A 12,185-nucleotide genomic window follows, 5' to 3' on the forward strand; every position below is an offset into this window, starting at 1 on the left:
ACTTCAACAAAGTGACCTCAGGCTACAGATTATATTTCACAATGTATTAAGTAGGAATGACACAGTGGTCAAGTGATAAATCACATATCTTTTGAACTGTTAATTAAATTGTTTGAGTCCCAGACAGCTGTAAGTGTTGAATGACAGTTGTTTGGTTTTACTTTATTCATATGTATTATTTATATTACTATATTTTATATACTTATTTTGTGCAATTAGAAAGATGTGTTTGTTTCAGAGGTCTTATTTGGTAATAATAATTTATTTTCTTGTTTGCAGATGACGGTCAACTGGTTTCAGATGCAGCAGGTGCAGGTGGTTTCCCTGCCTGTGAATTTCCAGTCGCTATGTGAGAACGCTAAACTGTATGAACCGGGTCTGTGTTACACTGAATTTGTGAAGAGTCTTCCCTCTGGCAGGACCAGGGTGGAATCGTTCTCCTTTGACATCTCTGGGACACAGAACACTGGGTAGGTTTATATCACTTTTTAAACTTTTTCCCAGCTCCGAACATTCCCACCAAGATGAGTATCCAGGAAAGTCTATGTTTTGGAATCACTATGCCAAGTTCTGCGTCTTAAAACTGGCAACAGCCGGCTTGTTTTTTTCCAAATCTTTGACTTTTAAGTCACTGAGTGATGGAGAAAGAGAGAGAGAAAATGAATTGTGTTGGTGAGAATGTCACACAATTGTGTGGTCGCCCTCAGGTCTTCCTGAGGAAATGGCTGTGGTCAGGGCAGAGAGGGATACAGGGAACGGGACAGGAGTGAAGGGAGGAATGTTTCTAGTTGTTCCTATTTATCAGTTCTCATGTCCACGCACTCTTTCTGGCACACGAATCCGAGTTGTGTTGGGGACCATGTTTCAGAGTAGCCTCTTTAAAAACACACCTCTTATTCCTGAAACGAAACTCAAAAGCAGTCCAGTCAAAACACCCATGTTCTAACACAAGGTTCTTTTTTATTCATGGCTTGGTGAGTGATTTAGTTGGAGGCCTTTTGTTTTGAACTGTCAAGAGGTTTTACTGAAAATGCCTGGAAGGTGGTGAAAACTGAAATGCATGTTTTTGGCAACACTTTAGATTTAGGACCACATTAGCTATTAACTAGTTTGCATGCATATTACTAACATATTGGCTGTTTATTATTGGCAGTAAGCAGTAATTAGGATTTTATTGAGGGAAAGCTATTAGTTAATAGTGAATGTGTTCCGTAATCTAAAGTGTTACCATATTTTCAATACATTTTTAATACATACATATTTTTTAAGCATATTAACATTAATGAAGCATTTTAATGGCCAACTATGTTCTTTCTCATATCATGTTTGTGGTATATAAGCTGTCTGAACTAGTTCTAACTGGTTTTCTGAAATACCTTTTTATGTTCATGCAGGTTGCCTCTCTCAAAAAGAGTGATAAATAGCGGTCACTCAACCCAAGTTCACTTGTCCCAGGTGTCTCTCACACCTGGAGACTTCCTGAGCGCAGACGAGGTGGAGAGTCACGTCCAAGCACGCACCGGAAAGATGACAGACGGACGCTCCAACAGCAGCACAGATATTCAAGGTAGCGCATTACTTGCAACCTCTTTAATTTTGAACAGATTTTCTTTAAAAACACAGCATGTTTTAATGCATGTTTCAGTGAGGTCCAGTGCATCACTGAGGGGTTTGGCTGACTTCCCTGGAATGCTAAAAGTGAATCAGTCCCTCAGGATGTGCCCTCGTTTATCTCTTTCATGAAAAAGTTACTTCTTTTCACTAATGACAGATCAAACCTCCACTCTGAGATACGCCTGTCAGACCTGCTTTTAGCAGAGATCAATTGGACACATTAGTGTTTTAAGACTTCTCATTAAGGTTTACGAGAGTATGAAGGAAGAAAGGGCAGAGGAAGTGGGCGGCAGATGCACATGCAGCACTCAACTGATCATCTGCGGAGATGTTCTTGACTCTCATTTCCTATTTCCTGAATCAACTTTATCATCCTATTTATTGTTAGGGCTGGGTATCAATACTTATTCAATAATTATTATTTGATTCAATTCATTTGGGTATATTTCAGTTATAGTGTTCATTTTGCATACCGTATACATGAAGGAAACTCTCTTTCTACTAATACTGTAATTTTTACAGTCCACTCTTTCAAACTGTTTCAAATATAGTAATTTTAATAAAAACTTTTAATTATAAGATCCAGTTCGTAAGAGTCATTTGTTGTTTCAGGAATTGGGCTAAACTGGTACATGTATGGGAATGAATGACTAAAAAGAACTGGTTCATGAGAGTCATTTGTTTCAGGAATCAGGCTACACTGGTACACTATTTCATTTGGTTAAGATTTAAAAAATCAAAATCAAAAAGACTCATTTGTTTCAGGAATCAGGCAAACTATGTATTTATGATTCAATACAAATGATCCAGCTCATAAGAGTAATTTGTTTCAGGATTCAGACCGCACTGATACACTATATGCTTATGATTCACTAAAAGGAACCGTTTAGTAAGAGTCGTTTGTTTTGGGAATCTGCCTATTACTGTAAAGCTGCTTTGAGGCCTTCTGTAAAAAGAACCTGTTCATAAGAGTCGTTTGTTTCAGGAATCACTGTACGCTTGTGCGGTATATGGTTATGATTCACCAGAAATGAACTGCTTCATAAGAGTCATTTGTTCATGAATCAGTCATGTACAGTATGTACCATGTTATCAAGTAAAACTCAAGGATGGATAAACATACGGTATACCTTAAAGTAGAACTTGTATATTGAGATAAAAGTTGCTGAATGTTATGTCGTGTTTGATAGCCCTGAGGATCCAGGGTCCGTTCCGGGTCTGGAGGACCAACAGTCAGGGTGGAGGCATGTGCAGTGACTCTGAGAGCGCTGGAGGAAGCAGTGAATCTCGCTCTATGGACTCCCCTACGGCAAGCCCAGGTGCAGCAACACTCACTCTTACTTCTATAAATCTCTTTTTGCTTGAGGCAAAAAACACACATGATCGATAGGTCTTGTGTCACAAGTGTGTAACATAGTTATGGTAAACCAACCAGTCACGCTTTCTGGTGCATAATTACCCAGAAAGTTATTAAGTGCTTACAGTAACATTCCCTTCATGTTTACTCTTAAATACATTACCATTCAAAAGCAAGTCAGTACGTTTTTTTTTTAAGAAATTAATAATTTTATTCAGCAAGAATGCATTAAATTGATCAAAAGTGTCAGTAAAGACATTTATAATGTTATTTCTATGTTACACTTTTGATATTTCTATTCGTCAAAGAATCCTGAAAAAATGCATCACGGGTTCCACAAAAATATGTTTTCAGCATTGAAAATAATAGGAAATGTTGAAATATTTAACATTTTTCAAATATGTTAACATAGAATGAAGTTATTTTAAATTGTAATAATATTTCACAGTATTATTGTTTTTACCGTATTTTTGATCAAGTAAATGCAGTCTTCGTGGTGACTTGTTTAAGAAATATTTAAAAATCTTACCAACCCCAAACTTTTGAATGGTAATCATCTGTATACAATTTTGTAAAAGAATATCTGCTTTTTAATCAATAATCAATTTGTAATAATTGTAAAAATAAACAAAGTATTGAAACTAATCATCCCCTTCTGCCATTTTACAGGTGATTTTAAGAGAAGGCTTCCCAGAACCCCATCTACAGGCACCATGTCTTCAGCAGATGATCTGGATGAGAGAGAACCACCATCTCCTTCAGATAATGGTGAGCTTTTTGTACATTGAATAACACAAACATGCTCTCGGGCTGTTTGACATTGCATACATATTGTACAGAATGCACAGAATGTCATCCAAGCATGTTGACAGTCCGCTAGAATTGTTGCTGGAAACATTTTCCAGAGTCTTCTGGAAATATCCTGATGAGCAGAGCAAAACTAAAACTCTAAACATTGTTTTTTAGGTCTGAGCGAAATGTTAACGGAGGCAGCCAGCTCTCCTGGACCCTTCCGCAACACACAGATGTCTAAAGCGGCACAGACGCACAAGCTGAGGAAGCTCCGTGCACCATCAAAGTGCAGGGAGTGTGATAGTCTTGTGGTATTTCACGGTGCTGAATGCGAGGAAGTGAGTTCTTACATGCACTCATGTCATTTCACACACAAATAAATTATTGTTTGTAAGATAATGTTTTATGTTGTTGTGTTGCAAATGCCATTTCATGCCTTTAAGGTGAAGAATAATGTATGGGGATTTACTTATGTAATCTAATCTTTGGCCATGTTATTTTCAGTGTTCTCTTGCTTGTCATAAGAAGTGTTTGGAGACTCTTGCCATTCAGTGTGGGCACAAAAAGCTACAGGGAAAACTGCATCTGTTTGCTATTGACTTTGCTCAGGCAGCCAAGAACAGTCCTGATGGAATCCCCTTCATCATTAAAAAATGCACCTCGGAGATCGAAAACAGGGCTCTGAACATCAAGGTGTGTACTTCCTCTTTATGTCTTATGTGTTTCCTGGAGGATATGAATTGTAAATGCTGAGCAAGACTGAAAGGAGATGTTTTGTTGTTTATAAAAAAGGGAATTTACCGTGTTAACGGTGCCAAATCTCGGGTGGAGAAGCTTTGTCAGGCCTTCGAGAACGGCAAAGACCTGGTTGAGCTTTCGGATCTCTACCCTCACGATATCAGCAACGTCCTCAAACTCTACCTACGACAGGTGTCTGTCAAACTTAACTTTACGTTTTTTTTTTTTTTTTTTTTTTTTTTTTTGACGTTCTAAATAGGCGCGCCACGTGCTTGAATTTCACAGCCGAACAGCACACAATTCTGTCATGTTGCTGTGTTAAATATAATTGAAATACTATAACTTAAACATGCTGCACGCACTGTACGTCCTCACGTAAAAGCCAGTCAGGCACAAATTTTATTTCCTCGGAGAGCACACGCGAACGTGACAATCTTCTTAATGTAATGTAACTACATTTCGAAGTAAGGCTGCATTTGTATGAAATACGACTTTACCGAAGCGCTGTCTCAGAGACACGTGTGATTTTGTGAGCTTTTTGAAAGAAACAGGTCAGAAAAATCACTTTAGAGAAAGAGAGAGCAAGGTAACGATATATTTATTTAATTTCATAGTGTATAACGTTAGTATTTCGAATTAATATCGCAGTTTTATGAATTAACTCACCGAGGAACTAATCGTTGAGCAATTGATAATTTTCAAAACATTAATTTGTCTATTAGAAATCGGCGACGACAGACAGTTGTTGACTTTTAAAGGCTTTGTAGTGTATGAGCGACATAAGGGGTTTGTTAGGTCTATACTGGGTTGATAATGAAAATTAAATATCAAATACAAATGATTTTTAATTTGATTTTTGATAAAGTTCATGCTTCCCCGATTGAGGATATTAAATTGCATTTGATATCTCATTTGAGCAGTTGTTTTGAGAGTTTGATTTATTATTTGATAATTTGAGTATTTGATTTATCACTAGATGTTTTGTTGTTTTTTAAAAAGGGAATTTACCGTGTTAACGGTGCCAAATCTCGGGTGGAGAAGCTTTGTCAGGCCTTCGAGAATGGCAAAGACCTGGTGGAGCTTTCAGATCTCTACCCTCACGATATCAGCAACGTCCTCAAACTCTATCTACCTACGGTGTCTGTCAAACTTAACTTTACGTTTTTTTTTTTTTTTTTGAATGCTTCTACATTTATTATTAGCAATTATGAAATGTAATTATTTAAGAAACATTTTTAAAAATGTTGATTATCAGACCTTATTTATTTATTTACCTATTTCTAAAATAAATTCAAAATGATTGCATACTTTTTAATAATAAAAATGATAATTTTATACCCCTCAGCTCCCAGAGCCCCTGATTCTTTTCCGATTCTATAACGACTTCATCGGATTGGCCAAAGAGAGTCAGAGTATCATTGTTGATGAGGTAGAGGCGTCAAGAGGAAACCCCACCCCCGACAGCTCGCAGATCAGCGTAGAGCTCAAGCGCGTCCTCTTCAAGATCAAAGACCTGCTGCGTCAGCTTTCTTCAGCCCACTACAAAACCCTGCAGTTCCTTATTCAGCACTTGCACAGGTGTTTGACTCTCACACAGACACAAACAAGCACAATTATGGAAGTCATGTTATTTGTCCATTTCATCCAAATAAGAACCTGACTTAACTGACTATTAAGAACTGGGTGTTTTAATAAGAATATCAGTGCTAACAGCATCAGAAAGCACAGTGTGTAATCACATGTTTCTTTTTAATAGGGTGTCAGAAAGAGCAGATGAAAACAAGATGACTGCCAGTAATCTGGGCATCATTTTTGGGCCCACACTGATCAAGCCCAGACAGGCCGATGCAGAGATCTCCCTGTCCTCTCTGGTGGACTACCCCTACCAGGCCCTGATCGTGGAGCTTTTGATCCGCCATTATGAGATGTTCTTCGATACTCCTCTGAGTCCTCTTCCACCTTCCTCCCCTGTAGCAGAGAGCTCTCCACTCCCTATCAAATCACGCTTCACCCCACAGGAGAAGGAGCAACAGCTTAGCCGACATTCAAAGTCCCTGGTGGACATTAAAGAGGTGAGGCGGTTTTTGATGTTTATGATGATAATTGGTGAAAATATTGTTTTTTTTTAAATAAATAATTAATAAATATAATTTATAACTTGCTATCCTACTGGAAAGTTCTTCAAACCAGATTCTAATAGTTTGATAGGTTTCAAACTGGTCCGACCTTGTCATTACCTGGTCAAGATGGTTGTTTATCTGGACTAATAGCTGGTTGGACCATCTTGATCAAGCTACAAAGTCCCTGGTGGACATTAAGGAGGTGAGGCGGTTTTTGATGTTTATGATGATAATTGGTGAAAATATTGTTTTTTTTAAAATAAATAATTAATAAATATAATTTATAACTTGCTATCCTACTGGAAAGTTCTTCAAACCAGATTCTAATAGTTTGATAGGTTTCAAACTGGTCCGACCTTGTCATTACCTGGTCAAGATGGTTGTTTATCTGGACTAATAGCTGGTTGGACCATCTTGATCAAGCTAGTTAGGACTGGTTAGGACCACCTTTGACCAGTAACAATTGGGTTCCTTGTGGTCCAAGATGGTCCAGTCCTATCCACCATGCCTGATGAAAACCAAGTCCACCAATGGGTTTTTCCGGCAGAAAAGATCAAACTAAATCTTGGAAGTCGACCAAGTGAAAATTCCTTGAATTTAATAAAAACTGTATCTACTAAAGGAACAGTAATTCATATTTCTGTCTTTGTTTCATTGTCTCAAAGCAGCCAAAAGCTAAGATGTATAAAAGACATTCCTCCGTAATACCTTCTACACACCTGATGGATGAGGTGAAAGAGGGTAAGATAAGGTCTGACAAAGACTTCGCTGCAGGTCAGTATTGTTTTATTTGGCTAAAAAAACCCATAGAGCGATTATCAAACAACCAAACTTCAACTTTTCTCTTTCTCTGTCTTTACATGCAGTTGATGATACAGTGGACATCAACAAGCTCCTATCGTCAAGCGTTCCTGAAATGCGAAACTCGCCCGGTCTCAGTCGCCGTAACCACATCACCAGAGTTCAACTTCGGCCTCCGAGACCCAAGCTGACCTCTCGACCGATCAGCATGCCAGCCGAGCGACTCCTCAACCTCGCCAAGGTGGACGGATGTAACGTAAAGAACGCTGTGGAGCAGGATGACAACCACGGTCGAGATCCTGTAATCGAGAAGGTGTCCGAAGAGGAGAAGCCCAAGTCCAGAGCGGGAAACCATTACAGGAAATCTTACATCGATACGCAGACACTAAGGCGGACTTGGGACAAGCAATATAAGCATCATGACATCACTCCGAAGACCTTCGTGATTACGACCAACTGTCCTTCTGATTCCGGGACCAACGATGCCAGCGTTCATACTACTTCTCTTACGTCTTCGTCTTTCTCAGAACACACCAAAACCCCCAACACTGTTCTTGCTAACAGACCCTACACCATTGCTGTGAGGCCTGGACGGACTTTACGTAGGGAAGGAAAAGTTAGCGAGTACTGCCCCGTTCCCACAGCCTTCAGGCCTCCCAGAACTCTGCAACCTCCTCCTGGAACGTTCTACAAACCTCCAGGTAGCCGAACCAAATCATTAACAGAGGTTGAGCTTAAGACTAGTAGAGCAACTGCAAACAGCACTGAGGAAGAAGAGGAGGATGAGGAGGAGGAGGAGGAGGAAGGGTTTGGGGTGGAAGTCTCAGTTGATGAGCCTGAGCCAGATTTGGACCCAGAACCATCACCAGAGCCGGATGCCCACAATACGGACCCACTTCCGCTCCCCCAGTCTCCCAGCTCCAGTTCGGAGGAGCTCGGACAAAACGAGACCAAACCAGTGTACCAGAGACTCAGATCGCGCCGCATGCAGGATCTTGAACACAGGGAGGCTCATTTTGTTTGAGAGTTGAACACGTACAATTCTGGAGCTTTTGGTGAATGGGGAGCAACCACAAATTGGATCCAGGGGGCCTGCTTGTTTTGTCTCAGGCCCGTGATTTTTAGTGACGGCCCCATTTTGTATATGTGGAAATATGTTTCCATAACTGTGAAGAGATCCAAGGATGTGTTATATATCTATCTATTAATATATTCTGCATCTGCTGTTTGTAATAATCAAACAAACCCCTTGGACAAGAATTTACACAGTATGCACTTAATGTTTTTTTACTTTATCACATCACTTATGCACCAATGCAAGGTCAAAACAACCCATTTTTACATTGTAACTCCAGAATGTCACTGTCACTGTGCAATTTCAATTACACTGTATATGGATTTGTTGTTTAAAAAAAAATATATAAAATATATATATATTCTGTGTATTTCTGTATTTTTATGTTTTACACCAAAACCAAATTGACCAAGCTGTTACAGTTGAGCATGGTCACTTTATTATAATCATAAAATGCACTTATTAGACTTTGGAACCGAATTGAATTGTTGAACTACATGCAGTGTTAATTTTGTTATTCATGAACAACAAGACAGATGTACAAAGGTATTTTTTATTTTTGCCTTGTTTCTTTTTTATACAAAAAAATTTCATATTATTGTTTTTTAATCTGTTAATAGAAAGTTTTCATAATTGCAATTTGGCCCACATATATTAAGTGTTCATATAATATTGTAACAGTTTGCCTAAAGTTTTTTTTCTTTTCTTTTTATTATTATTTTTAATGGTTCATATCAACAACAACTGAAATGTCAATATACCCAAAACAAGCAAGTCAAGCCAAAGCAAGTGCCTTCATTTATGAGAGTCCACTGACTGGTTGTCCAACACAAATTAGCTGGTCTAAACCCAATTTAATTCCAGTTTAAGACTCAATCGGTGTCTTTTGTAAATGGCACCCATGTATCTGATGTGATGATATAAACAGATTCCTTTAACAGCATTTTCAAGATGTCTTACCTTCCTTCAAGTGTAAAAACAGGTACATGTGAGAATACACACTTGTAACTTATTAAAATCACAGCTGACGTAATGTTTGATTTTATGTTTTTACTTGAACTTGTGCTGCATAACAAAAATATGTTTAAATGCTTATACTAAACTATGGTCAAATGCACATTGCAATGTTTTGAGAGTTTTTACATGAACGAATCACCTAAAATATTATTTGTGTGTTGGCCATTGGGGCATGTTGTCACAAAAGAAAATGTGTATTTAATGAATTGTATCTTTTTCCCTGGACAATGACAGTGGAAATAACCGTTTTTTTCCTTCATACTTTAACTTACAGTAACTGTGACAACTTGCCCCGTTCTCTAATATATATAGTATATTCACCACTAGTAAATGAGATTGAATTTATAAGTGTTCATATTCGCCACCAATTGGCTGTTAGTTAGGTCACAGGTCCAGCGAAGCATAGATTGGGCTCAGAGCACTGGCTCTTTCACTGGTGAAAGGAGTTTAATTCAATCAGATTAGAAAGCTGCTTTGCGTCTGCAGCAAACCTACAGTCAGTTGAGTAAGAGCTTCAGCAGATGTAAGCGTAAAAGAGCATTCTTCTCCTGAGGTGAGTTCTTTCTGTTTAATTATGTTTTACATGTGTCTTTTAGCCGTTTCCGAATGAATGGTGATTGGGTGTAGGGCTGCACGATTATGACAAAAATCATAATTGTCGATTATTCCCTTGAAATTGGGATTATTAATTACGATTATCACAATTTACATTGAATGATGTTTATACCATTGTTTGATGCAACTGCATGTCGTGTTTTTATATGAAAATAAACAAGTTGAAAACACTAACTGAAAAAACCTTTAGTGCTTTTCTATAGTATAAGCCTGAGATGTCAAATATCGGATTGGTTTCTTCTTTAAATTATAAAAAAAAGTAAAAATATGAATGGTATTATGATGTTATACTAAAACTAAAACCATGGAAAAACCCTTACGATAACATGTAGAAAGAAAAAAAACATATCGTGCAGAATAACATAAGTGGACTTTGAATGATTAATTTGCCGCTTTGAACGATTACGTAATTGTGGCATCCATAATTGTAATCGCGATTAGAAATTCGATTAATAGGGCAGCCCTAATTGGGTGTTACATAAAAAAAGCATTCAGGCCTATTACGTAAGAGCACTGTGTTTGTCTCTAACATGATGAAACATTTTGACAGCCCACACAATTAATTTCTTGTCTCATTATGTGTCATGATTGGTCTTATGATCCGTCCAGATACACTTTTAACTCTTGTCTTTTAGTCTGTCTTTAGTTTTAGTTTATTTTGCACCTTTCTGAGGGATAGAAATCAGGAACTGATTTGATTGCTACCTCATCCTACATCAAAAACCAATAGGTTTTTATTTGCCCTGTTGCTCACTGGGGGTTTGTGAGGCACTGTTTTCTGTAAAACTGCTTCGGAACGGTATGTATGAAGTCTTGCATGAGGTCTTATGTGGATTCTTAGGTTGGGATTAGACCACTGGTGCATTTGACGCATACATTTCTTAAAATAATCAGATATACAACCATGTTGAAATGTTTGATGGAGATGAAATGTCCATGAGTGTCTTGTCTGTGGTTGTCATGGTTGTCCAGGTAGGGCACCTGTACGTGACCTCCTGTGGGGGTGAAGAGCAACAGTCATGGGAACCAACAGCCAGGTGCGGCTGCTCCTCTGGAAAAACTGGACTGTCCGCAAGAGGCAGAAGGTGAAAAGTTCAGCTTATTTTCTCACTATATGCATAGGGCATCTGGAAATTACTACATTTCACTGAGTAAAAGTAAATTCCAGTCATGTCATACAATGAATTTGGGTTGAGATTTTGTTCTAGGACTTAAACAGCTTCAAGTGACTAGCTTGATACAGCTCAAAGGTTTTGTACAGTATACAGTTTTATGCAAAAGTTTGGGCACCCCTCTGAGGGTCACATAATAATGTGATCTTTCTTTATAAGAAAAGATTGTAGTGACATGCCATTTAGTTTCTAGAGAAAGCTGGATAATGTGATAATGGATAGTCTAGCAGTATCGAGGTGTGTGAAATAAAATAGAAAGTAAAAATTGGGCTGTGCAAAAGTTTGGGTACCCTCTCAGTTGTGTGGATTTGAATACCTGTAGAGTCACTTAATGCTGATTGATTGCAACACAAAATTGATTTGATTGATTCAATGAACATTAAAACTGCAAGCACAGGTGCAACCAATCGTGAAAAAGGATATTTAAGGTAGCTGATTGCTAGTTGTGCTTCTCCTTGATCTCTATGGGAAAGTAGCAACATGGGAACCTCAAAAGAACTCCCTAATGACCTAAAAACTAGGATGATTCTTCAATATGAATTAGAAGAAGGATACAAAAAGTTAGCACGAAGGTTTAAAGTCTCTGTCTCCACAGTCAGAAAAATAGTTAGAAAATGGAAGGCCACAGGAACAGTCCTTGTGAAAGAAAAATGTGGTAGGCCAAGAAAAAAATCTAAAAGGCAAAGGTGAAGAATGGTTCGAATGGTCTCAGACAAACCACAGACCACCTCCAAAGAGCTCCAAGAACATCTGGCTGCTGAGAGTGTCATTGTACATCGTTCCACAGTCCAGCGCACTTTGCACTTTGACCCTTGCAGCTCAATGGAGCCTTTTCTGAGTACTGCCAACAAGCAGAGTCGTTTGAGTTATGCAAAGGCTCATCT

The 12,185-nt window shown here is 38.3% G+C and overlaps 2 protein-coding genes across 4 annotated transcripts in view; both read left to right on the plus strand.

Annotated features, from left to right (window-relative positions):
* Positions 1-8,984, plus strand: part of LOC107729658 (rho GTPase-activating protein 29-like) — a 47,269-nt gene extending 38,285 nt beyond the window's left edge. For 2 of the 3 annotated variants that reach the window (XM_016540304.1, XM_016540306.1), the window contains 11 exons: positions 280-470; positions 1,395-1,567; positions 2,805-2,933; positions 3,641-3,739; positions 3,938-4,101; positions 4,268-4,456; positions 4,556-4,693; positions 5,847-6,079; positions 6,258-6,573; positions 7,287-7,395; positions 7,488-8,984. In XM_016540304.1, the coding sequence (XP_016395790.1) occupies positions 280-470; positions 1,395-1,567; positions 2,805-2,933; positions 3,641-3,739; positions 3,938-4,101; positions 4,268-4,456; positions 4,556-4,693; positions 5,847-6,079; positions 6,258-6,573; positions 7,287-7,395; positions 7,488-8,446 (2,700 nt within the window). In that variant the 3' untranslated portion in view covers positions 8,447-8,984. The remainder of the gene's footprint in view (positions 1-279; positions 471-1,394; positions 1,568-2,804; positions 2,934-3,640; positions 3,740-3,937; positions 4,102-4,267; positions 4,457-4,555; positions 4,694-5,846; positions 6,080-6,257; positions 6,574-7,286; positions 7,396-7,487) is intronic. The other variant, XM_016540305.1, reaches the window with a different exon arrangement.
* Positions 8,985-9,938: 954 nt separating this feature from the next.
* The window catches only part of LOC107729654 (retinal-specific ATP-binding cassette transporter-like), a 44,957-nt gene continuing 42,710 nt past the window's right edge, over positions 9,939-12,185 (plus strand). Inside the window, 2 exon segments of the mRNA XM_016540294.1 lie at positions 9,939-10,067; positions 11,102-11,214. Of these exon segments, the coding sequence (XP_016395780.1) occupies positions 11,149-11,214 (66 nt within the window). The 5' untranslated portion in view covers positions 9,939-10,067; positions 11,102-11,148.

The sequence above is a fragment of the Sinocyclocheilus rhinocerous genome, unplaced genomic scaffold (genome assembly GCF_001515625.1).
Source record: "Sinocyclocheilus rhinocerous isolate Xijiao unplaced genomic scaffold, SAMN03320098_v1.1 scaffold278, whole genome shotgun sequence".
Classification (NCBI taxonomy): Eukaryota; Metazoa; Chordata; class Actinopteri; order Cypriniformes; family Cyprinidae; genus Sinocyclocheilus; species Sinocyclocheilus rhinocerous.